The sequence below is a fragment of the Pelobates fuscus genome, chromosome 11, assembly GCF_036172605.1.
Source record: "Pelobates fuscus isolate aPelFus1 chromosome 11, aPelFus1.pri, whole genome shotgun sequence".
Classification (NCBI taxonomy): domain Eukaryota; kingdom Metazoa; phylum Chordata; class Amphibia; order Anura; family Pelobatidae; genus Pelobates; species Pelobates fuscus.
In genome coordinates, this window is record NC_086327.1 from 29,622,251 (window position 1) to 29,649,880 (window position 27,630).

The 27,630-nt window shown below is 42.2% G+C and overlaps 1 protein-coding gene across 1 annotated transcript in view; it reads left to right on the forward strand.

Annotated features, from left to right (window-relative positions):
• The window catches only part of RRAS (RAS related), a 51,480-nt gene that overhangs the window by 10,066 nt on the left and 13,784 nt on the right, over positions 1-27,630 (forward strand). The window contains exon 2 of the mRNA XM_063436802.1: positions 24,986-25,073. Within this exon, the coding sequence (XP_063292872.1) occupies positions 24,986-25,073 (88 nt within the window). The remainder of the gene's footprint in view (positions 1-24,985; positions 25,074-27,630) is intronic.

Consider the following 27,630-nt stretch of genomic DNA (forward strand, 5'->3'; position numbering starts at 1 on the left):
ATTAATGAGTGGAGATGCTGCTGAGAGGCCAAGCAACTTATTAATGTAGACTTTTTTTTTTTTTACAAAAACCTCAATTAAAATGATTTCTGATGTCAGAATCTTTATGAAATAAACATTATAACTCTGTGTTGGAATTTCACTGAAATTGCAACCCAGTCAAGAGAGCGACAGATACTTAATCTCTCTCCGTATTTCACCTCCACCTGACTTTTTTAGACTCGGGGTGGAAAGCATTGGATTGGCTGAGATCATCGAGATTGTTGATCTCGGCTATGGAAGCTGAACCATCCGTGGAGAGATAGGCACAGCATGGGAGAAAAGGGAAGTTATATCACCTTTCTTATGCGATCTAAGGGAGGCCGAGGACCTAAATAATTAGGTAAAAACTATAGTGTTAGAAATACATGTTTGTTACTTAACATAAATGAAGTGCAATCAGGTAGTCCTCGGCAGTAAGGGCATATAGTGCCTGGTGGCTGGCTGTTGCTTAAAGTCAAACTCAATGTCTCATTTTAGGTCAAAATAGGAGAATAAGAAATATAGCTGACTTGGAGATTTTAGTTTTTTGCAATTTAATTATTTTGGCATAAATGTGAAATTTACTGTGAATCCCTGTCAATTCACACTTTAGTAAATCATTCTTAAGATATAGATGGAGCTTTGACGGAACCACTGCCTGTTCGTGGGTTTTCTCTCTCTTTTACATGTATTCCCCCAGTATGTTCACTTATTGTGCCCATTCATTCACCTCCCGAACGGGGACCACCCCAATCCCTCATTTAGAATGTTAGGTTAGAATGTTCCCACCTCGCAACTTAAGTATTAAAACCGCAAGGGAAACAATTGATTGCTTCCCTGGGTCATCGCCATTCGTATAAATGAACGTCCTAAGGGAGAGCATTTGTGGATTGTTTCCCGAACGCCGACTTCCCCGGTGCCGTATTAGAACTTTCACACCAATTAATCAGAACGTTTGCACTCGCAACATAGGTGTGAAACCGCAAGGGAAGTAAATAATGGGTGCTTCCCTGGGTTGCCGCCTATTCGTCCAGGGGGAGCATTCATACCCCGAACAGGGACGCTTCCCTTGTCTGGGTTTCACACCAGGACCTCGCAAACGGAGACTAGTCAATCGAGGGACCAAGGTGAGGGTCCCTGAGATTGGTGTGGGTACTTTTAGGGCACTGGCGAGTTTTGCAAGCTCTCATGAGCCTGAGGGACAAAGCGACTAGCTTTTTTCCCGTGGGCGAGCTTTTCTGTTGCCTGGAAGACAAAGGGACAGTCCCTTTTTCCCGCGCCTAGATTCCCAGGCATAGAGGCTCTTGGGAAGAAAACCCCCTGGCGGTTGGTATGGCAAACCCTGTGGGTTTAGTGGCGGGCTTTGGGGACAAAGGGAGCAGCATCCCTTCCCGCGCTAGCTCCCCAGGGAGAGAGAGGATCTTAGAATATGTCCTTGCATGTTTGTACGGTAAACCTCTTGCATAGGGTTATGCATAAAAGCGGTGTGTGGACAATAAAATTGTGTTGTACCTCTAGGAGTGTGTGTTGTCCAGTTACTGGGGAGGATGAAAATGGGTCTCCTTATGCCCTAACTTGTTCCCGGACGGCTAAAGTAAGGGAATTAGCGGCGGTAACCAGTTGGGTTACCCTAGGTCTGCTACAGGAGCTTACAAATGGCCTTACATATTCATGATAGACTTTCTTCCTTAAACCTATATATTCTACACTGAAAACCGAAGTATCGTCACAGGATAATTCATACAATTTAGAGGAGTGTTTCACTTAACAGATTGACGAGGATTTCCCAAAGGGTCCTCAATCTGTGGATTATAACCATTTATTTGCCAGGAGGTAAAGTCCAGAGACTTAATGTGGTCATTGTTCCCAGGAGACCAAACTATTCCATTTTATCTACCTCTAGTCTCCAGACACCATGCAGAGATCCCCTGATTAACAGGATCAAGGCATTTTCTCTCCTTTCATCCTCCCTTCTCCTTCCTTTTAAAGACTATTAATTAGGTGGTCTTTCCTCTCATTTAAAACTAACCTTTGCTGCCCATTCTCATTCCTGTGTTGCACTTAAGTGGTTACTTTAGAAGAAGAGGCTTTTAAGGGGTTTTAAACCTTATCCTTATCAGCTCTCAGATTTGTGTATCAGCTGATGGAAAAGCTGTTCACTTACAAGTCTTCTTATTTATATTGTGTAAGTGAATCATCAGATTTTATTTTGAGTGTGGCTGAATTCCTGTTAACCCCACAATCTTACAGGTCACTGAAGCACTGAAGAAGACTCCAGCTGGAGTTGAAACGCGTTTGCTGCTAGACCAAAGTATTGTATCTGGGACTTTTTCTTATTTGCTCTGCGGTGTTTTATTTAGGCTTTGTGCCTAGTTTTCCAATCGTCAAAGACAGGATTTCTGAATTCAAGATTTGGTGAGATCAAACCATAAACCATAAAGCATTGAAGAGACACCTATATACTATCATCAGTGTGTACACACTTGGACTGTAAATACATTCTTTTTTTATTTTTTTATTTTTTATTTTTTTATTCTTTTTTATTTTTTTATATTTTTGAATATATCTATTTTTTCTAATATACACATTCTTCAACATTATTTTGCTGATGGACTTCTGTATATATTGTGTACAGCAGGTAGAGGGCTCTCTACCATACAGTGCCTTACGGCACGCTTTCAACTGACGGATTGTATTGGGGTTTTTTTTGGTATTGTTTAGTATATTCATTTTAAGGTACTCATGGTGAGATTTGATATACTTTATTCACTATAGGAAACTATTTTTTGAGATATTTATTATCTCCACAAATTCAATAAATTAATATTTGCTAGTATCTGCCTTACATTACTCATTCTTATTCTTATTATAGAGTGCGGTATCAATTGTTGTTATATATATTATTTTTGAGGTACCAGGAGAGGGTTACCCAGATATCCAGCACCTATCTGATGGAAGAGTGCCTGTACACTTTCATTTATTTGTGCCTAGTATATTTTACTATTTATAGACTGCTTATTGTCCCTGTTTTTTTTTTTTTTTTAATTCTTTTATTTTTGGTGTGTCGTTACATTGCACTGTGGCATTTAAATATGCATAACATAGTACATGTTTACAACGTGTAATGCGATTCTTACAGTATTATGTTCGTTGTCTCAAGCTTAGGTGTACTTTTGTTGGCGACACATGTTGACAAATATACAGTGAACAATTAACCAATTAGAAGAGTGGAGACCTTAGTATAGTGCTTTGTCTGTCTGTTTTGGTCACCCTCCGCTCGTGGCGGGTGGCATCAATTCGTGGTCTCCAATTCTCCCGATAACACATAAGAAAAAAGAGTAACGGATAGAGAGGGGAGGAGGGGGGGCCCTCAGGCGGAGATCCGAGTTTCATCTGGATTATGTTCGGGGATGGTTAGTGTTGGCGGTGCCCCCTTTCCTGCTCTAGCCTCAGTTCTCTCTATCATTGGCCTTCCAGGGTTCCCAGACCTTGTTATATGCTTTCATGGTGCCTCTCACCAGTGCCGTGAGGAGGTCCATGACGTGGATGTCTCTTGTTTTGTGTATCACCATATGAATCTGGGGGATTTCGGGTTTAAGCCATGCCTGTGCCATGGTGAGTCTAGCTGCTAGGGTGATTTTACATAGGAGTTTTTGGTTCTTTCCTGACCATTCGTCTAGTGGCCTGGATAACAGGCACACCCATGGATCTATGCCCACCCTTCTCTGGAACACTTTGTCTAATAGGCTCCCTACTTCTCTCCAAAAGGCCTGTGCCTTCTGGCAGTCCCACCACATGTGCTTATACGTCCCTTTGTGTCCACAGCCCCTCCAGCACAGGTCGTCAGGGATTTTGCGCATGTGGTATAGCTTCACTGGGGTGGTATACCATCGGAACATGGTTTTGTATGCCTGCTCCTGTTGTATAACACATATTGAGGTGGCCTTATTTGCATCCCATATGTCTCTCCAGTCTGTGCCCTCCAAGACCTCTCCCAGATCTGATTCCCATTGAGTCATGTAATGTAGGTCCCCCCAGTCAGTGTTATTGGAGCTAAGGTGTGCGTAAAGAGACAAGATGAGCCCTTTCTGGGTTTTTTCCTTTAGACACATTTTCTCAAAGCCTGTTGGTTTAGTTTGTGCTGCAGTTTTTTCTAGGTTGTGTTGTGCGAAATCCCTGATCTGGATGTATCGAAAGAAATCCGAGGGTGTTGGCCTGGTCCTTTGTGCCAGGGTTTCGAATGTTAGTATCTGGTCGCCCTCGTACAGGTGGATCGCTCTCTGTAGGCCCGCCCTCTCTATATTCTTGAAGTCTCTGGCTCGCATTCCTGTTTCTCAGGACTTGCATCATTGGGGAGGGTGAGGTTGTCAGTTTATATTTTAAACCTGTGGCGTCCCAGACCCGTATGGAGTTTAGGATTGCTGGGCATTGGGTGCGAATTAGGGCCCTGTGTTCTTTCGGTAGCCATATATAAAATTGGGGTAGGTCTGCTCCCATAATGCCGGCCTCTAGGTCTCCCCATCTGCGGTCTCCCGGTGTCGAGTGCCACATGGCTATCTGGGCCGCGAGGTAGTAGTTGTGTAAATGGGGCAGGCCCAGTCCTCCCCCATCTTTGAAGAATGTTCCCGGGAAACCCTATGTCGTTTGCGTTGCCATATGAAGTCTACTATTGTCTTTTGTAGGGGGGCTAGGTCAGATTTTGTGATCCCTGTTTTAATTGTTTATTTGTTTAATACATTTTGGATTCTGCACTTTGTATCCTGTGCTGCTCTCCTCAAGGATATCGTTTTAGCCTTTTTAGGCACCCTCCTGCATAATATATAGAGCCTGGGACGGCTCTAGATCCTGTGAGTTTTACTCTACATAAGGGGTCTATTATATATATATATATATATATATATACACATACACATTTTGCACTCTGTTATGTTATTTGTGGTTTTTAGATTGATCCCAAATTGTCATATGGTTGACTGGTGCAGTATTTATTCTATTGTTTTACTGTTTTGCGTTTGGCTCCCTGGTTTTTCTTTAACCACTTGTATATATCTGACAAAAAAAGTAGCTTTTATGTGCACATTTGGAAACTCTTCTGGGTTTGGCATGTGATTCTGGCACGTCTAGGTGACCCCTTCTTCAATGAGAAGAAAAGGAAGGGGTACACACTCTCAGGCCCGGACTGGCCATCGGTTTGGTTGCTTACACATATTGTTTGTGCCCTCTATTTTGAAGTTTTACTCCATCCTTTTGTAAGTGCTCCTGTCTATCGAAACAAACCAACCAAAAACATTATCAGCCATTCAGATTTCTGGGTTAATTGTTCTCTGGTGTGCTAATGTCTTGAATTTGCAGCACAATGAAGATTTTGGCTATTGCAAACAAATGGGAAAGGGGGTACTGCAATAGAGAAAGGTCAATTCCTAATTGATTCCCGGTCCACCTTTAAACGCTAAATTTGGCCCCGACTTGCGCCTTAATATGTAAGGCACAAATAAAACCATTTGGAGCAACTTTAGTTTCTGCACAGAAACATTTTCTCCGTGTCTTATTGTGACGCACGATATCCCTTTAATTCTGCTGATTATTAAGATGTATTTTCGTTAATCACATCAGTTGGATTCATATGTTCTAAACTAATAGGACTTAATGTTATATAAATTAAATTACCAAAAAATTAAATCCAGCTTCTAGCTAAAACAATCTAGGAAATAATCTTATTACAGACACACACACACACACGTGATACATTAACGGACAATGCAGTGGCGGCAGGATGGGAAAGAGCGATATCGAGAGCCTATTGGAATAAACATCGTTAAAAATGTAGTTCGTAGCATTCCATTTAGTTTAACTCTTTGTTGAGCCTGAATTTTGTGCTCAGTGTATTAACCTCCTCTACTAGAGGCACTCTAAGTACCATAACCACTACAGTTAATTGTTGTGGTTATCGTCTGAGCCCACTTTTGCATAGATAGCAGGTTGTTCGTGGAAAGGAGAGGTCCATAGGTTTCTAACACCATAACCACTGTAGTGGTGCATTTTATTTGACGTTACGAATGTGCTAATTTTTCTGTTCCTCTTCTTCTGCCTTTCTCACTTGTGAGAGACCATTTTCCTCTTATGCTCCAAAGAAGCAGAACAGCATGAATTTTCCCCAAGCACCAAGACCACTTGCGTGATTTGAAGTGGTTATGGTGCCTGGAGTCTGTAGCTGCAGCATTTCATTAAGAAACACTAACCATACAAACGTTAACGCCTTAGCTGTGGTTGTTATGATACTTGGAGTAAACCATTAATCTAAATCTAAACACATTTAATGTAGTTTAACCCCTTAAGGACACATGTCATGATTCCCTTTTATTCCCGAAGTTTGTTCCTTAAGGGGTTAAAGACACATTACTGGGAGTATTGTGGCTGTGGAGCTCTGTTTTGCACTAAGACACACCAACAATATGGAGCTCCTAGAAAAGAGGCATAGAGGGATTTGTCCCAAAATAGGGACTCTCCCTCCTAAATGGGGACACTTGGGAGGCATGGATAGTGCTTTAATTTTCCATATTTTGTACAGGTGGAACACAAATATCACACATCAGTCTTGGTTATTTATTTTTATTTGCCTGTAAATAATAAAAAAAAAAAAAAGTTTATAAATATTTATTCACTAAATGGTGAATTGTGTGGAGTTGAGAACTGCATAGCAAAATGTCTTTTTTTTTGTGTGCAAATAAATTATTTGGGCCTAGTTAGTTGTTTGCATTTCAATTCATTACCATTCACTGTTTCTTGTTTAAAGTACGTATATACACCTTGTAGTCTTTTTTTGCTTTAAATTTGATACATTTTAAATGGTTTTTAGCAAAACATGTGGATATCCAAGTCATTTCCTGGTTGGTATGAAAATGTATGCTATTCCACTCTCCACCAGATGTATAAATGACAGAGAAGTCCTACCCCCCTCCCCCCACCCATAATCTGTATATATTAGCTCATCCCCAAAAGCTCAGTTCAATGCGCCATACGCCATAGTGCCCCAGTGCAAAGCATTATGGGAGGAAATGAATGTTCACGCATCTGTTTGAGTTGGACATGTTTCTAGTCTTACTGCTATTTTAAACATTCGAGATAATCACACTGCCAGCCAAATGTGCAGCCACTGTATATAAGAAAACATGTAAAGTATGTAACCCCTTATCAGGGCCGGAATGACAATATTACTGTGTAGTTAGTCTGGCGGTACGTGGCCACTAGTACCGTTAACTCAGTTAAACAAAAAATTGATGTATGCATTCACTCTGCAGCTGGATATTAAAACTCCACGTGGGTTATAGTAAAAAAACAAAAAATAAAAACAAACAAAATTTAAAAATTATTCCAAATTGTGTAAAAAATCAGACAGGGAAAATTAAAGGTGGGGATACCAAAAATACCTTAATTCAGCATATTTTTGCAGTTTCGAATTTTATTTGCTAGTTTTCTGTAACCAATTAACCTTCAGAGTCTCCATTCTGTTACAGAACTTGCATTGTGATGACCCCTATACAACATTCTTCATCAAAGAACCCTATTTAACTAAAACTGCTCCCAGCTGTGGAGTGATGCATTGTTCCCTTGGAGATCAATGAGGTCTTTCAGGTGAGTCACAAGATGACTCTGTGAAATTACATTTTCACCTGTAGGGTGTGAACTGGAGTGAGCTATTGCAAAACAATACAGTGCTTTTCCAAACTAAATGGGGGGAAATACCCCATGGGGGCCCATGTGTACAGTGTGTTGTACTTGCAGTACAGAGCTGTAACGCAATGCAGAAAATAAAAAAAATGGCACAGAGCAGGGATATATTTTGCAAAAATCACCCTTGTGCTTTTGTTTTGTGACTTGTTTAGAGTGATTTCCTTCCACATTTCTGTGTTGATCTCTGCAGTTTCTCATAATTTATTTTTGGAACATTTTCAATACCCAGGGTGGTCCACTTTTCTTCTAGATGGTCTGTCTGGAACTGTGGCGTTTTTTTGATGATTTCATTGGTCATTTCTGAACAAACCCATTGTAGTCTAAAGTTCTATCACTGTGCGTTTTTTATGGCTGTGGAACTTACATACATTTGTATACACACCCAAGATACTAAAAAAAATATTGAGTGCTGTGGAGTTCTGTGATACACCTATACACACACACAGCATATGTTTAGGAGGCTTGTACTGCCGTGGAGCTCTGTTATACATTCATACACATAACCTGTGACTGAATTTTATATACCAGTATCGAATATTGCTCCTTTTGCTTCTATCTGTGCATGAGTAGTGCTGGCTGCAATGCTACCTGTCGGCTTACCAAGTGTCACAGTTGCCACACTTGGTCCTCCACCCATCCCGATATAGAACACTCTCCATTGTTTACCACTTCTTTGGAAAATCCTTACACCATCTGATCAGTAAGTCTCGTAGTTTCATTACCTGCACCCGTAATCTCTGCTCGACACTTTTTTAAAAACTTTTTTATCAAAAAATAGAAATGGGTCAAACAGCTCTAATCTACAGAGCGTCAAAAAATATGTCCCAGAAAGAACCAAATTTGACACCACTAACTGCAAACTTCAACCCTCGCATCTCTATTCACACAGATAACCTCAATGTATCCCTCCTGGTGACGCAATTTTTGTAACGTAAATAATACATTTTTGAATGTCCGGTTCACTTTGAGGGAGGTATACGACAAGTATGTTTCTTCAAGAGCCACATACCTTGACATTAGGCCCAAAGCTTCGAAAAAAACACTGGATGGGATTTAGGTGGAACACTGCACGTTGTACATATAAGAGAAAAACTAAACAAAGAAGTGATCTACAATCTACGTACTCCTGTCTAGCATTAAAGTCACAGCCAGAAGCCAATTTCCATGACTTAAAATGATTTTCTTTTTCTCTTTCCTGGCTCGAGATTGCTTCTGGAATGATTGGCGTGCTCAGCCAGAGCACAGAATTTTTTATTTTATTTTTACCCACAGACTTAGCATGCCTACCACATAGTATATTGTTTCCTGTTCTATTTTGGTCTGTGCCACAGATCTGAATTGTAGAGGAAGAATCCCAAATGGATTTTTCCTATCGACAGACCCTGCCATTTCCAAGTGTGCTTGTACCTCCCAAAGCATCCGTGATCTAATGACCTGATTCTTGCAGGCTGTGTCAGACGCTTCCATTAATCTCTAAGTGAACTGACTGTGCTCTTAAGACTCACGCACTTAAAGGGACATTTCAGCGTGGATTACTGAAATATTTTAGAATGCAAAAAAAATATATAGCATGGCTTATCGTGGGAAAATCTTAAATATTATATAACAGTCGACTGCAGCACATGTGTAGGTTAAGAGCTACTTGTGTAAAGAAAGCATAAGCCCACTCTAAAATGACTACTCAAAATAGCTCAATACCCAACTGACATTCAAGATATCCTACAGCGCATTTGAAGAATATGTGCTAGTTTGAGCAGGGTCCTCGACTCCTCCTGTTGCTGTACGTCCAATTTGTCTTGTTGCAACTACTAGCTTTTGGTCCAGCTGTTGTACAGCGCTGCAGAATACGTTGGTGCTTTTATAAATAATAATACACAAGCACATTGTGGGGGTCCTGCTCTGCAGTCAGATGCCTGTTTCCTTTGATATGGCTGCCAGAGACCCGGCATAGTCAGTAGACCTCCATGTCAAATGTACTACTTTTCATAAATATGTGAAAAAACACCAAAATAGCTAATTTATTACAATGCAAAGGACAAATGGCATTCCTTAGCATCCATGTAATTGTAAGTTAAGTAAAAAGGTGTTTGATTACTTAATGATCCCGTTCCCAGTCATTTACTTTAAGCAACTGGGTGTCACTGTGGCCAGCAAACTGTGGGAGTAATGTCCAAGTGTGCGTGTGTGTGTATTTTTTTTTCTTTCTGCCATTTTATTTTACTCTTTTTGGATTTGCTCTTTTTTGGGAAATGATTCACCAAATAAGACAGTAGGTGATAGAGGCCAATAAAAAGGCTCGGTATAGACCCACTGCTGTCCTGACCCGTAAACAAAAGCCCCCGTGCAGACTGTATCTGCCAATTGGCTTAAGGTCTGCTTCAAAGTATCTGTGTCATCACATAGCTGCCTTCTCTTGAACTCTGATACAATTCAAACATCCTGCTATTTGCATGGTCAATAATTCTTGCTGTCTCTCAAAGTAGGAGACTCGGAGTCTTGGAATACAGTTGGGGTCATATTTCCGGTCTGTTTACTGTCCCCAGTCTTCTAAGAATTGTAAAAATGCTAGGGACACAGGACCACCCAGAGCACAGCCATAGTCCCTACTTGGTCTTAAAGGGGAAGGTCACTTTTCTGGAAATTATGACATTGAATAAACCTGTGAAAATCGCCTGTAGCTCAAGTCAACCTTTTTTCCTGTTGCCGTCACAATGCTTTGCGTTAAAATGGGGGCCATCACACCAGCCCTCGGGTCGTACTGCACTATTGTCGTACAGTTTGTAGTATCTATCTGCCATTTCTCTCACACCATTAATCGCACGCTGTGGCTGTAGATGTAAAGATATAGCAGCACATTATGACCGCTGCCTTACACTGACTCTCAGGTCCTGACAAGTTTCCGGAGCTGTACATTTCAGGCCGAGGCCTGCAGAATACGTCACCTGCAGATAATGTACTCTTTCGCCTTCCTTGAGGATACAAATGTGACCTAATACTGACTGCCTCATACCTTTTTAAAGGGCAATTTCACACCTATAAATCACTTCAGCTTGCTGCGTATGGGTGAGGAGTATCCCATTAAAAAGGCATTTAATAAAAGTATTGTCCCTTTTATTAAATAGTGAAAGGTTTGCTTCTGTTAAAGGAACACTATGCATTCCTAACACTATGTTGTCCATCTGCCTCTGCGCACCCCCGATCATGAAAGTATTCACTTACCTGTTCTTCAGGCCTCACTCCGTGAAACCCTGCATTTTTACATCCTGCAGTGAAACACCTAACATTTTTCTCCCCACTTCCCACCCAGGCTCCCCCTAAATATATAGCAGGCTCCTCCAGCTATTTGAGATTCTCACTCAATTACCTCTTCATTCCCTTTACATTTTACCAATAGCTGCTTCTCTGTTAACTCTTTCAGCCATCACCTCCAAATTTCCCCTGCTATCTCTTGTCTCAAATCCCCATGGTATCCTTTAGATTGTAAGCTCACGGGCCATCTAGCTAAGCACTTTGTATAAAATAGCTCCAATGGCTAGATATCAGCTTACGGGCAGGGCTCTCTTTACCTCTTGTATTTGTCTGTGTATATTGTACGTTTCTCCACTAATTGTACAGCGCTGCAGAATCTGTTGGCGCTTTATAAAAAGCAGTAATAAATAAAATAAACCTGATTCCAGAGCTGTGGTCCCTCGAGATCCTCCTCCCAAAAAGGAGCGAAAGCTGTGTAATCGGCCACCCGTGGGAGCATAAAGGCGGCTAACTCAGGGAGCTTTGTAGCCGGCCGCCCGCAGAATGGTATGGAGGCGGCAAGCTTTTCTTTTTCAGGTTGTTAATGTGTTGCGTCAATTTAACCGCAGTAAACGTTCAGCAAATATGACAAAAAAAAATTCAGTAATAACGAGCTTTATACAAACTTTCTCTCCTTTTACTCTTCAAATATTTTGATGGCATAGGCACGGAGGGAGATGCCAGAGAAGCTTTGTTTATATACAAAAGAAGGTTATTTTGTATAAATGTGTTTTTTCTCTGCTATAAAATGATTATGGTTATCCTTCTGGTAGTACAGAGCATACTAACAGATCATTGCGTAGCCTATTTGTGCATACTAACAGATCATTGCGTAGCCTATTTGTGCATACACGTGGGGGTTAAACTTTGACTTAGACTTTATCACTTCAAATGTCCTTGATTTGTAAACTTGAAAAGACAATGAGTCTGTTATGTTTTGTATATTTTTTTTTATTTCCTCCATGTGCTGTCGAGTCCAAGATATGAACACGTTACTGTTCTCGATTGTTGACCGTTATAGTTGCACAGTGGTTCCTGAATAAGATGCATTTTACAAAACATTGAATACCCTGAACGTGGCCCGTCTATAGCCCTCAGGGCCTGGTATTTCCTGTATTTGTCTGGCACTGTTTGTTTTTATTATTGAGAAGGCTCTGTGCCATTCAGAAACCTGGGCTAGATGATTGATTGTATTACAATCGGACCTGTAGGATTTGTTCCAGTTGGTGCTACCCACATAACTAACGGACATAGTGAAATTATGAAGCTAAATGCTATGCTATATCTTGGCTATAAATGCCAATGTCATAAAATTTAAAGGGGATTTATCATTCAGCAATATGTTTATATCCTGCTTTATTCATCCTCTATATTTAACTGATATGGTTTTTTTTTTTTTGGTTTTTTTTTAGTACCTCCATCTTTGCTCCCCGTTATTCATTGTTTTATGCTCTGTCATTTTCTGCGACCATTTTCATGTTTCCTTCTGTTAATGACCTCACACAAGGAGGCAGAAATTAAATGTTAGGCCCGTAGGATTGGGCTTGGAAATAGTATTAATTAAATGGGTGTAGACTAGGAGACAACCCCTTAATTACATATCACATTATGTGCCTGTGCCTTAGAGACACTAGAATTCTAACGAATCCAAGCAATGAGCTAGTGACCCCCTGAGTTAAGGTAGAGAGCTGAGCGAACCTCTTATCGATCCTATTTAGAGCCAACCTAGTGCTGTGATTATCTAGAATATGTTAAGAGTTAATCTAGGCTAGTAAACACTAGCCTTGAAACATGTTACCCAAATGTTTTGCTATTACAGGACAGTTCTGACTTCAGGGTCCTGTTCTGCCATCCTACATTTTGTTCCCTGTTGTTCTGCATTTGGAGGGGGGGGGGGGGGGGGGGGGGCTGGGAGCTGTCCTTTGGCAGCCCAGAGCCAGCACATCATTACATGCGCTTGTGCTATGCAGCAGGCATTGGACCAAACACAGAGGGCCTGATGGGAGTCTGTCTGTGAACCTGGCAGCCTTGATGCCAGCCTGACATGCCCCTTTAGTGGGTGGACCTGCAAACCTTTCCCTAGGAAGGCCTGCCGTCCCATTCCCATTCTCCCTGGATCTCAATGTCTGTGTGCAGCCATTTTGTTCTTTAGCGCCCATGACGTCTGCAGTTTGCACTTCTGTGGGATTCATTTTACTGACTGATTGATTGTGGTTAAATTCTGATTGGCACTTCAACCCGAACCTTGCTTCGAGCTTAATTCCTTATCACATTTTCTCAACTTGATTGCTATACATGGTGGAAAAAAAGAAGTCCTTATATTTCTGTATGTATTCTATAAAAAACTAGAGCGCTTAGGAAACAAGAGACTTGCACACAGAGAGCTATATAGAAGCAGAGTAGATAAAGGTTATTCATGGTGACAGAACTGCCATGTTGGATTTAGTTGGATATCTTCTCTATCTGTGTGTGTGTGTATTATATATTTTATAAAACATGTGTTTATGATGAGGCTTATTGATACCGGAGAAACTGACGGAAGCCAAGCACAGAGAGATGGACACAGGTTTCTTCAGGAAGGAAGAGATTCTTTATTGGATCACCGATCGGGACTCAGAGGGACTAGCGTCACCAAAATACAGCAAAGTCTGAGTACTGAATACATAGAGTACATTCCTTATATAGCACTGTAGCTCCTCCCACAATTAACTACACCCACACATACCCTTAACCTATTTAATGAATAGAGTCTAAACTCATCCATCCGGTCTAACCACGTGGCTCATCTGATACAAAGGAGAGGGACGCGTAATTCCAGTTCTTACATTCCTGCACCTGGTCAGTACAGTGATGACAGTATCTTAGCTACGTGTAATTAACTAGATACTACAAACACATATACATACATATGCCTTGTGGCAATCTTAGCCTGCTAAACTTGTATTTTACTGGAATTACATCACATTCCCCCCTTTGATGCCTCTGATATTTCACAATTACTTGAGGCATCACTTAACCTTGGTTTGCATATACCTCAGGTTACCATGAACCAGACCAGACTTATCTTATGATGTGAATCTTCAACATTCATCTTCTTGCATTGGTTCTCCCTGATCTAGAGCCTTATACTTATATATCGCCATTATCTGTGCAGCAGCCTTCCTCTCTGCTATACTTCCTATCAGGCTTTGCACAGACCTAACTACTAAGGGTATAAGACACGGTAGGAGTAGACACAACAGTAAAATCAGTAGGACTCCACCTACCACTGCCTTAAGCCCTCCAAACCACTCATACCAGCTACCAAACCAACTACTTGGATTGTACCCTTTCCATACCTGAGTAGGCACATGCGCTAGTTTAACCATATGGCTAGTAAGCTCAGCTATTGCTTGCCCTTCGTCATCTATTTGAAGACAGCAATTACTTAGGTTAAACTTCCCACATACACCTCCCTCTACTGCCAAAAGGTAATCCAAGGCTAATCTATTTTGGTAGACTGCTGTCCTCATCCTGGTGTTATGCTTCGCTAGAAGATTGAGCGCCTGTGATGTTTCATTAGTGATAATCTCAACCACCGCCTGTAACCTTATAATACGGTTGAGCATATAAATAGGGGTTCTATAACCAAAGGTACCATCCTCAGCCCACGTGGCTGGCCCATAGTAATCTATGATACGCTGGGGAGGCCATTCATTATCTTCCCAGGTGCCTATCTCTATGGGTCCCCTTTTCTTCCTATGATTCACATCATACACTTTAACACCTAAAGTCTCACCTGTTTCAATCGGTAACAAGAAGAAGGATGGTTTGAGCATACCCAACACACATGCCCCTTCCCAGTCCTGTGGCAGCTCCGAATAGGCTTTCTTACCACAGATCCAGTACAAATTTGCTGGGGCTCTCCAAGTAGATGTGATGGATAGATCAAACCACACATCCTTTAAATTGGCATATCTAGCAAACGGGTTAGATGGTTCTGAGACATTTGAAGCCGACCACCAAGTTGTATTCTTTGTATCATCATCATAAGCTTTTTGCCCTAGACAAGTTAATTCTCCTACAGAAGTATTATACATTATTCCTTTCCTTGCTATGCAAACATAACCTATGATGGAGGTCTTTAATCTCCACTCAGATTTACCTCTAACACTCATATGATAATCGGCTTGTGTAGATATTAATTGGTCAACTGCCTCAGAACCGGACATTACCTCCTTTGTTTCCCAAGGCCATTGGTCTCCCATGTTAGTACCTCCACACACATAGCAGTTGGTAACATTAAGACTACCGGCAATACTTTCAGCTAAATCGATGAACAGGTTTTTAGCATTATGGGGGATCTTATTATCTATACTCATCTCTTCGTAAAAGGAATGGTATACTTGATGAGTCTGGGAGGATACCGTATCAGTCTCTATTCCTATAAACAATAATGTCCCAGGATCTAAACCCGTCCCGTATATTTGAAACCCAAATAAATTTCCATACTTATCTAAGAACTTGTCGGGGTTATTAATGAGTATATGGACTGGGTTGCATTCCATAGACTTACAATAAGGGCTAGTCGGCAACTTAGTCACTATCATGTCTTTGTCTACTGTCTGTCCCCAAGTTGCCCACCCCACACAAGACCAATATGGGCAAAAGTTATAATCTCTATTTGGGCATCTAGGACTTACATATTTATTTTTGCTACTGGGACAAATATATTTATCGTTAGACCCATACGTCCTCTCCCATCTAAGATCCCCACATACATTCCACGGCTTTCTACCACTCGATATCGCTTTACACGCATCAAATAGCAGAACACCCGAAGAATGTACGGATTCTAACACCGTTTTATTAATTAGGGTCCCCTGAGGATCTCCATTCCTGAGAGTCAACCAAATTGTACGAGGCTGATACTCCGGACTGAAGCACTTAGGTTCTCCTACTCCTAAATGGCACACACTATAATCTATATTTAGGTATCTACATCTTGATACCTCTCCTTTACATTCGTATTGTGAATGCCAAATTAGGGTTTGGGAAATATGGTTACCTGTTCTCGTAGTCTTAATGCATACCTCACAGCTAGGAGTGTCGGTACCTCTACCTTCCTGAATATAAAAACACATATAAATAAACACTATCAAAAGCACATCTTTCGCCGTCATCCTCAGTCTTCGTCCGTGCGATGGAACCTCAGCTTCCAGGATGTGAGGGCTGCAGGGAATGGAGTTCTGCTCATCTTCACAGGTGTCCCTTCGAGACTTTCCTGGCTTATACACTATGTGTTGGTAAGCGGACAGGCTTTATTATGGCCTTCTCACTCACACCTGTAACAATAAAATTTGTAATCCACAATAATTCCTCGTTACTCCGACTGAGTAGTGCGTTTCAACCGGATCTTGCAGGGATTCTCTGGATCTGCTGTAATTTGCCAAGAATCGACTGCTGCTGGTTTAACCCTGGAGTGATGTATCCACGGAGTCACTTCTGCTACTTTTATTGCTGTAGGGGTAGACAAAAGAACAACATAAGGACCTCTCCACTTGGGCCCTAACGGTACATTATTCCACTCTTTAATCCACACTTGATCTCCTGGATGATAACTATGAACAGGGGGATAAATATTCACAGGTAATCTATCTTGTACCCATTTCTGTACCTCCTCCATAGTCTTACCCAACTCTACAACCTGCTGCCGGGTAATTCCTTCTCCCAACTGACTCAAGTCCCCCCTTAAGTTACCAAGTACGGGAGGTGGTCGCCCATACATGATTTCAAAAGGAGAGAGGCCCATCCTTCTGGTAGGGGTACTGCGGATTCGCAATAAAGCTATGGGTAAGAGAACGTTCCACTTAAGTTGGGTTTCCTGACACATTTTAGCCAACTGGTTCTTTATAGTTCTATTCATTCTCTCTACCTTACCAGAACTCTGGGGTCTATATGCAGTATGAAGCCTCCACTTTATACCAAGCATATGAGTCAGTTGTTGTAGGCACTGGTGAACAAAAGCTGGACCATTGTCCGATCCTATAGAACAGGGTAGTCCATATCGGGGTATTATTTCTCGTAGCAGGAATCTCACAACTTCTCCTGCTTTCTCTGTACGAGTAGGACATGCTTCTACCCAGCCTGAATAGGTGCACACAATTACCAGCAGGTAACGATGTCCACCCGATTTAGGCATCACTGTAAAGTCTATTTGTAGATCGGACATGGGGAGTCCCCCCATAAACTGAACTCCTGGTGGCTTTACTGGTCCTTGTCTTGCATTATTCTTAGCACACGTTACACATCTGCGTACAATGGCCTGAGTCAAGTTGGACAATCTTGGTATGTAGAAATGTTTCCTGAGAGATTCTTCAGTACTGTCTCTCCCAGAATGTGTCCCGTTGTGATAATTTTGGACAATTTCTACCGCTAGTGATGCTGGTATGACTATTCTTCCATCTTCTAGCTGATACCACTTGTTCTCCAAATACTTTCCCGGTTCAGTCTTTAACCACTCCTCTTCTTGAGCTGTATAAACTGGAGTCCATTGGGACAGTGGAGTTGGTATAAGAGCAGCTATATGCCCCACATACTCCTGTCTTCCTGATTCAGCAGCACGCTTAGCTGCACTATCTGCCATCCGATTTCCCTTGGTTACATCACCATCTCCTCTCAGATGCGCTCGACAATGTATGATACCGACTTCTTTCGGCTCCCACACTGCTTCCAATAGTTGTAGGATTTCGGCTGCGTACTTGATTTCTTTGCCTTCTGAATTCAGTAGTCCTCTTTCTTTATACAAAGCTCCGTGGGCGTGAGTGGTTAAAAACGCATACTTAGAGTCCGTATAGATATTTACTCTTAAACCTTCAGCCAATTGTAACGCTCGTGTTAGTGCTATTAATTCTGCCTTTTGTGCTGATGTTCCTTTCGCCAGTGGCCGAGCTTCTATCACCTTGTCTATTGTTGTTACTGCATATCCTGCATAGCGGATCCCTTCTTTCACATAACTACTGCCGTCGGTGTAATATTGAACATCGGGGTTCTGGATGGGAAAATCACGAAGATCTGGTCTACTTGAGAATACTTCATCCATTACTTCCAAACAATCATGTTGACTTTCAGTAGGTTGTGGCAAAAGGGTAGCTGGATTTAAGGTGTTTACAGTCTCTAAATGCACTCTTGGGTTTTCACACAACATTGCTTGATACTTGGTCATACGGCTATTACTAAACCAATGATTTCCTTTGTAATCCAACAACGTCTGTACTGCATGTGGGACTCGTACATAAAGTTCTTGACCCAGAGTGAGTTTATCGGCTTCAGCTACTAGCAGGGCGGCTGCAGCTACGGCTCTTAGACAAGGTGGAAGTCCGCTGGCCACTGCATCCAGTTGCTTAGACATGTAGGCAACAGGTCTTTGCCATGATCCCAAGTACTGTGTCAATACTCCCACAGCCATTCTTCTTTGCTCGTGTACATATAAGTAGAATGGTCGTGTGTGATCAGGTAGACCTAATGCTGGGGCACTCATCAAAGCCTTCTTCACATCTTCAAATGCCGTTTGCTGTTCTTGGGTCCATAAGAAGGGGTCGTGCTCTGTACCTTTGATAGCTGCGTACAGAGGTTTTGCTAGTATCGCATAACTGGGAATCCATATCCTACAGAAGCCTGCTGCCCCCAAGAATTCTCGCACTTGTCTTCTATTCTTGGGTATTGGTATTTGGCAGACAGCTTCTTTTCTCTCTGGCCCCATAATTCTTTGACCTTCAGAGATATGGAATCCTAGATACTTGACAGTTGGCAAACACAACTGAGCCTTCTTTCTAGACACCTTGTATCCTGCCTTCCAGAGAATGTGTAGTAGATCGTGCGTTGCTTGCTGACAGATTTCTTTTGTAACTGCTGCTATCAACAAGTCATCTACATATTGTAACAATACACACTCTCCTGGGATGGACTCGAAATCCAATAGATCTTGACTTAGGGCTGAACCAAATAGGGTAGGTGAATTTTTAAACCCTTGGGGCAGTCTTGTCCAAGTCATTTGGCGTTTTGAGCCCGTTACAGCGTTCTCCCATTGGAAAGCGAAAATACATTGACTTTCTGCGGCAATTCGGAGGCAAAAGAAGGCATCTTTGAGATCTAAGACTGTGAAGTAAGTAGCCCCGCCCGGAATTAAAGCAAGCAGGTTATATGGATTGGGTACAACTGGATGTATACTAACAACCGCATCATTGACTGCTCTTAAGTCCTGCACAGGTCGATACTCATCTGTGCCGGGCTTTTGAACAGGCAGCAATGGGGTGTTCCAGGGGGAAGTACAGAATTTTAGGATACCATACCGTATGAACTTATCCAGATAGGATTGGATGTTCTTCTTAGCCTTCTGCGGAATGTGATATTGTCTTAGGCTCACTGGATAAACCCCATGTTTCAGTTAAATTTTTATTGGTGGAATATTGCGGGCCAGTCCTGGTGGGTTGTTCTCTGCCCAAACTCCTGGTATGTTAAACAATGTCTCATCACTCCTAGGGTTTTGGCTAGTCAACACTGTATAAAGTCGCCACTCTTCTTCCTTTGGTACGGATAAAGTCATAATACCTGAAGGTCCATTAAACTTTAAAGATGTTGTTCCATCTGGTAGGAACGTAATCTGCGCTTGTAATTTGGATAGCATATCACGTCCCAGCAATTGGACTGGACATTCAGGCATATAAAGGAATTGGTGTTTTACTACGTGGCCTCCCAATGTACAGAGTCGACTTTTAAGAACCGGTCTTTCAGCACTTCTTCCAGTTGCTCCTATCACAGTAATAGTCCTTCCAGATGGAGGAGCAACTAGATTAGTCACCACTGAATGTTCAGCACCAGTGTCGATCATGAATGCACTCCTCTTTCCCCCTATTGATACATCGACCATAGGCTCCGCTCGACCAAGGGGGATGGAGCCCGGTCGGTATCAATAGTCCTCCATGACCGTGTCAGCCAATCCTACGAAGTCCCTACCTTCTCTATCGCGGGACCTTTGCGCTGCTGGAATATACCTGTCTTCCCTAACACTTCCTCTGTTCCCATTACTCCCTCTATAACCATTACTCCCTCCGGGGCCTCCTCTACCTCTCGCTCTACCTCTAAAGTTTCCGTAGCCTGCCCTGGGTTGGTCTCTCTCGTACTGCTCTCTTTGCGGACATTCGTTCCTCCAATGCCCTTCTTCCTTGCAATACGCGCATTGATCCCTACTCAAAGGCTCCCTACTCCATCTATTATTGCCTCTATCTGGGCCCCGTTTATCTACGCCTGCGATCGCTACCGCTAGCATATCAGCCTTTTTACGCATCTTGCGCTCCTCCTCTTTCTTGCTTTCTGTTTCCCTATTCATATAGACCTTATTAGCTACCTCCATTAGTTGGGAGATTGACATACCTGCAAACCCTTCTAACTTTTGTAGCTTGCGCTTAATATCTCCGTAAGCTTGGCTGACAAAGGCGGAGTTAACCATTCGGGAATTGTCTGCGTCTTCCGGATTAAAGGGGGTGTACAAGCGGTACGCCTCCAATAATCGGTCATAAAAGACACTGGGCGCTTCATCGCTTTTCTGGATCACCTCAACTGTCTTCGACATGTTAATGGCTTTCTTTCCTCCTGCTTTCATGCCAGCAATTATAGCGTCTCTATAGGCTCTGAGTTGAACCATATCAGCACCATTTACGTTCCAATCGGGATCAGTGTTGGGATAATGTGTTGCGGCCCATGCTGCTGGATTAGCTTGGTTCAAAGCACGGGCTCTATCCTCTAATGCTTTAATGGCTGCTTGATTTATTCTTGTCCTTTCCTCATTGTTAAATAAAGTCATTAATAACTGCTGGCAATCAGCCCATGTCGGATTATGTGTCTGTACTATTGAGGTGAACAGATCAGTCATGGCTTGTGGTTTCTCAGTATACGAGGAATTATGGGTCTTCCAGTTTAAAAGGTCGGTAGTGGTGAAAGGGACATATACGAAGACAGGGTCAGCGTGTGCCATTTGACCTGCGGCATCGATATAAGCTGACCCGGGATTTAAGCGAAGAGGCATCTGATAGTGCTTTAATTGTTGGGCACCAGTCAACTGTCGGGTTTGGATGGGGCTACGTAGGGAAGCGTCAGTCATGGGTTCCGGTCGGGGAGAGATAGGGTATGGGGATGTGGGAGGTTGGTTTTGGGAAAAGGTAGTGAATAGAACACTTCGGGCCGAGCTAGATGAAGCTTGACCGGAAGTCTGAAGTGGCGCCAAATCAGGATATTCGTTTCTAATGGGGGTGGGTTCTGGTTCCGGAAGGGGAGATTTAGTACGAGGGGGGGTGGATCCTGTACTGGAGGAGGAAGCGGAAGTGGATGGGGGTAGTGAGGGAAGGGTTACAGGACTTCCTGTATTTGCGTCACTTCCTCTTACCGGAAAGTAAGGGGGCGGCAAAGGGATCTCGGACTCAGGGGGCGTGTCCAAAATGGGCCTAACACCAGCCCTAGTGGACGAACAAGTCCTAGCTACCATGAGGCGACACTGTTCCTCGTGGCATGTCCGGAGCCATTTTGGCGAGTCATTTACGGCCTGTCTCCAACAATCAATATAAGGAAACTGGCCGTAAAGTTCAGGCCTACCCGATACAGCCACGTGTAAGCGCTGTACCAGAGTTGGATCCAAACTGCCACGTGGCGGCCATGCCGCAACCAAAGTAGGCCACTCCCTAGTGCACAAAGTGACCAAACGTACAGGGGACATCTTAACCCCAAAATCACAAACTTTGAATCCCTTTTTAAAATTCTTAACCATACATCCTAAGGGATCCGGAATCGTTGACTGCGACGCACCCATATTTAACAGTGGAACGTCGTCGACAACGATTACTATACACGCGTACTATTCAACAGTCACACCCGTTTCCTCTGGCAACAGCACCACGTGGTATGGTTACCAAGTGAAACGTACACAATAACAATAAACACTCAGGGAATTCCCGTACACACACAGCTGCTACACCAGTCACTATATAATCAATATTATGCCCTTTGGCGTAACTACACAGTCACCCACGCTATAATTCTCTATATACGAATTACCCGTCTATAACACACCCCAGTAACATCGTCTTTTACAAATAGCGGTTACAGTACGGTTAGCATAGGTCAAAGCACAAGTTAAGGTCACAATACAATTATTAGTGGTTATGGTGTTAAAACATGCAATGGACGACAATGATTAGTACTTATTATATAATGTCAGTAAATATACAGGGTTATGGTACCGTGCACTATAATACAGCAACACACTATTAACACTCTCGCTAGACGGCTGAGCTCGCGCTATCTAACAAGATATACACTTTACTAAACAATCGTTAACACATTTACAATTCCCAACTAAACTATTGGCCAGTACCTTGAATGGACTACCTAAAACTATATACACCCGTTTTGGTTAGCCACACTGCCCAATCACCACATATACATAGCGAGCTAGAGAACCGAATTTACACAGGCGCCTCTTAGTCGTACTATCAAAAGTCTAGTGGGTTCCAAATTTACACGCCTTCCCACTTAGCCCAGATAGGATGAGAACTAGCGAACCGAATTTACACAGGCGCCGCTTAGTCTCCCGGTCCCTCCGACCTAGCGAACGTAATATACACCCTAGAACGCTAGTCTAGACAAGACACCGGTGTCCGGCTAGGGCTATCTTACACCAGGACCCCGCCTGACTAACCAAATCAAACGGTCTGACTAAAGAGCGTTCGATCGAGCGGTGCGCCTTCGCTCCTTCCCTCCGACAGAGGGGGCAGATACAGATTCAAAAACCCCTTTGGGCCTACCGCACAATCGGTATACCCCTAGCGGGTCCTGCCGTCTAAAACAGCAGTTATCTTACCTCCTCGTTCCTGAACCTGAGTTCACACTCATCGACGGGGACACCCCAGCACTTCTCACGTAGAGGCCGATGATCTCCTGGACAACAGACCAGTGGCGCCGAGACGAAGGGAGGTCCACGCAGAAGTTCAGGGGTGCAGCCGTAGAGAACGTGGGCAAAGATAGACCGTCTCACGCCTCTGCCTCTCAGCTACCGTTGAACGATGAGCTTCCCGGCCAATGCACCAAATGATACCGGAGAAACTGACGGAAGCCAAGCACAGAGAGATGGACACAGGTTTCTTCAGGAAGGAAGAGATTCTTTATTGGATCACCGATCGGGACTCAGAGGGACTAGCGTCACCAAAATACAGCAAAGTCTGAGTACTGAATACATAGAGTACATTCCTTATATAGCACTGTAGCTCCTCCCACAATTAACTACACCCACACATACCCTTAACCTATTTAATGAATAGAGTCTAAACTCATCCATCCGGTCTAACCACGTGGCTCATCTGATACAAAGGAGAGGGACGCGTAATTCCAGTTCTTACATTCCTGCACCTGGTCAGTACAGTGATGACAGTATCTTAGCTACGTGTAATTAACTAGATACTACAAACACATATACATACATATGCCTTGTGGCAATCTTAGCCTGCTAAACTTGTATTTTACTGGAATTACATCACATTATAATGTTTGAGTTTAGAATCTGTCAATTACTGATCTTCTAGCCAAGGGGAAGACAGTAAGTCCTGTCAGCACTATCTTGGCAGCTGTGAGTGTCACACAGGGAAGTTGCTGTGTGATGGTATATTTGTCTTTTCAATGGGTGAAAATAGCCGTGGGGTTTCAATAACAAGGGTGTGTTGTATTAGATTCTCTGTGTGAAACAGGCCCCGGGCAGTTCTGTCTGTTGGTCTGTGTGAATCTGACAGAACTTATCTGTTTGTCAGTGATTGAGGTCATTCTGCTAAAGATACAGGACTGAAACATTTACCCAGAGAGCAAGTTGCAAAAACAATAAGTAATTAAACACACGGATAATACACTCCATTGAAATGTATTACTTCTGTAAATGTACTGTGAAACTCTGTGCTTGACATCGCAAATCCTTCCTGAATTGTTGCATTTCTGTGATAACCGCGCAGTTAGTTTTGTTGTATGTTGTAGCTGTTGTTTTAAGGATTGGCCCTAACGCTTGGTTAATTTTTATTTTTCTAGGGTTTAGTTTTTTTTTTTTGTTTTTTTTTTTAATATCCACTTTCTTTAGAAATGTTTCCAAATGGGAAATTTTATTACAAAATGTAAAAAAATTCTGTGCTCAGCTCATTCAGTTATTTAAAATAAAAGAAGCTACCATAAGCAGCGATTTGAGTATTTAAAACATATTTTTGTCCTATGGAGGGTGGTGTAGAGGGACCGACGGATGCGGCACTCGCCCGGTTCTCTCTTCCTCCCCCCATCTCCTACACACCTTCCACAAGCTTTTCTGTCCTTGGACAGTTCTAGAAACTAAGTGGGCTAACCTAGGGAGTTTAAAAGGAAAAAAACTCAGAGGGCATGTGAGCGTCATATCTGGGTCTTTCACAGGATTATGCAATCTTCCCAGGGTATGGGCACGTGTTCCGCTAGAGCCAAGGGGTCTTTCTGTCCTAAAGTTCTCTTCTACTAATTTTTTCAACTATACTTTAAAAAACAAAAAAACAAATGGAAAATGTGGGTTTCATATAGGTATTAATAACAAGGTGGGTGAATATGCTCATGAGGTGAATTAAAGATATGATGTTGTTCTGTTTTAACTCGGATGAGTTGCACCACTTGATGTCATAAATTGTTTAATTCTTCGTTGCTCTACCATGTGTATAGTGATGTTCTGTAATGAGTATTACTTTGTTGTGCTATTTTTGAACAAAAATAAAGATTTAAAAAATATATATTTCTGTGTCGACAAATAGTTTACTGAGAATTGTGGGAAATGTAGTCCAAATGTGCAGCATTGGGTCTAGTGGTGATTATGATTCAGGCCGAATCAACCTGATAAATGTTTTTTTTTTTTTATCTCTTTCAGTCTTACTTTGTTTCCGACTATGATCCAACAATTGAAGACTCGTACACCAAAATCTGCAATATTGATGGGAAGCAAACGCGACTGGATAGTAAGTATCTATTGCCCAGGAGTCCATGCATGATGCCGTGAGGTTTCTTATTGGGCAATGTGTGAAAAGATCTGTCCCCATCCTACCTGATTTTGAGCTACCCTCTCCCTGCCTCTCAGCAGGAGGAAGGTGGAAATTTCTGGGTCTGACACTCTACCTGTGTCATGAAATCCTTGCAGACTTCATGAACAATGGTGGAATCCAATATCGGGAGCTACTTTTCTTAAATGTCAAACTACTACTACTAGGGCTAGGGTATTTCCATGCAAATGTGTTTATTTAGTTTTTTCACTATTTTTATCTGACTATCCATTTCAGATGATCAGTCCTAATGTGTGATTTAAGTACAGCGTCATTGCTGAAGCACGTGTGGACGCTATGAGTCAGACGCATGGTGATATTTATTGAGTGTCTCTCGGCATGACTGCTTCGCTGCATTGGCTAAGTACTCGATGACTACATAACCCAGCAAAACCCATGGGAATAAAAGTTATCCTCATACTAAATCTCAATGCTGCTTCAGTTTTATTGAGTTGAAGACATGGCTATGTTGTGACTTGTTATGGAAACGTCTTAGTTTTTATTTATTTATTTTGTTCTGTGTTTTTTTTTTTTTTAATTTATTTATTTTATTGCAAATGAGACCATAATATGTTAGAGGTAGAAGGTGTATAATGTTACTTTTCTATGGGCACTAGATTGCTGGGTTTAAGGTAAGCTCTCCTGCCTGGGTGTGGGCGATGACAAATCCTGCGGGAGTATCCCAGGAATCTGCGGAATGTGACACAGTGATCTTTGCAAACAGTGTCAGTCTACAGAAAAGCAGAAACGTGAAGCAGAGGGTGTTGGCCTTTTTTGTTAGTTTTTTTTTTTTTTTCCCTTTACGTTCAGATTGGTTTCTCATTCAATGTAGTCATAATTAATTACTCAGAGCGGATATATTAAAACAGATAATTTTTATTTTTTTCATTTTCCTATATAGTACGTATGCATCATACCCAACAAAAATAACACGTATTTAATAGGGGAAATAAAATGTAAGTTTCTCTTATCGAGTAATTACAGACAGGAAGCACTGTCCCTGGGACTGCCAATCTCTCGTTTTACATTCCCTGTAATTCCTAACAGCAGCACTGGCCTCTAGAACTCTCTCACATACCCTGATGTCTCTAGTTGACCTTTGACTCATGACCATTGTGACCCACCAAGACACCTAATCTTAACGAGGCAGTCTTAGTTGGGTGTCACATCCTGCCCATGATTAGTGGGATTTACACATCTGGGCTCAGCTATTTGCAGATGTCATAATTAATTCTACTGCTTTCTTATTTATGGCATGCCAGGAGATACGAAAGGAAGAGAGCATCAAACGTTCTCTTCAGCTCCTTTTCTGGCATATCCGTAATGTGAGAGCGAATTAATTAAGGAGAGAAGCCTCGGCTAGTAGCTGGAGTAAATCCCAACCAAGTTGGGGCTGTCCTGAGATTATAGAAACCCTAACTCTCGTTCTAATCCTAAAATTATGTGATCCGAAAGATACAGAATGCTGACATATGTATGTTGGGGGAAAACATGCCATATTTGGGTTCTAGAGAGTTTAAAGTTAGTTTATTATGATGGTTTCAGAAGCCTTTCCTTTCATTATTGTATAATGATACATATAGAGCTATTCACTAAACTGAGAAACGTAAAAGTGAATTTCAAATTTAAGGCCAGAGTTGCCGAATTGACAGCATAGCTTACTTAGAGAATTCTTCCAGTTCGGCTCTTTTCCACTGACTTTGAAACACGCACACACACACACACACACACACACTCGCTACACTACACTACACGCACACACACACACACACTCACTACACTACACACGCGCACACACATATTTTTGTGTACAGCACTCTGGTTTTTAAAGTGCATCACCGCAGGACATCATAACTGTGTGGTTACTTTTCGTAAGGGGAAGTATATCTTCACCAAATCACTTGCAGAAATGTTTCACTTCTGCTGCTATTATCATAATTAGACATAACCGTTGTGTAAATGTCTCTTGGTCTATGGGAGCGTAGCAGTCTGTTCATTGTAGTTCCTTTCCCACCAATGGTGCTGATCAGAGTGCAGCCGAACAGCAATTAGCGGATTAAACATCTCCTGTTTATTCATTAATAACTGCAAATTTACAGGCCTAACTAGTCAAACTAGAATAATTATGCAAATCAACTATTTTCCTGCTCACCGTTTTTGACTTAAAATGTAAAAGGATCACTATAGAATCAGGAACACAAACATGTATTCCTGACCCTATAGTGATAAACCCACCATTTAGGTGGCTTGCCCCCCCTGTCCCCCTTTAGTCCCCCTATAAAAGTTTAAAACTCCCCTTATTTCCAGCACTGCGAGGGTCCGCTGGCACTGGCCCCCGCCCCCTTTGTGACATCATCAAAATGGCAGATTTTTTAGCCAATCCAATGCTTTCCCATAGGAAAACCATTGGATTGGCTAAAATCAACCTGGGGCGGGGCCAAATGCTGTTTTGGCCAACCAGGGGAACTATTATACT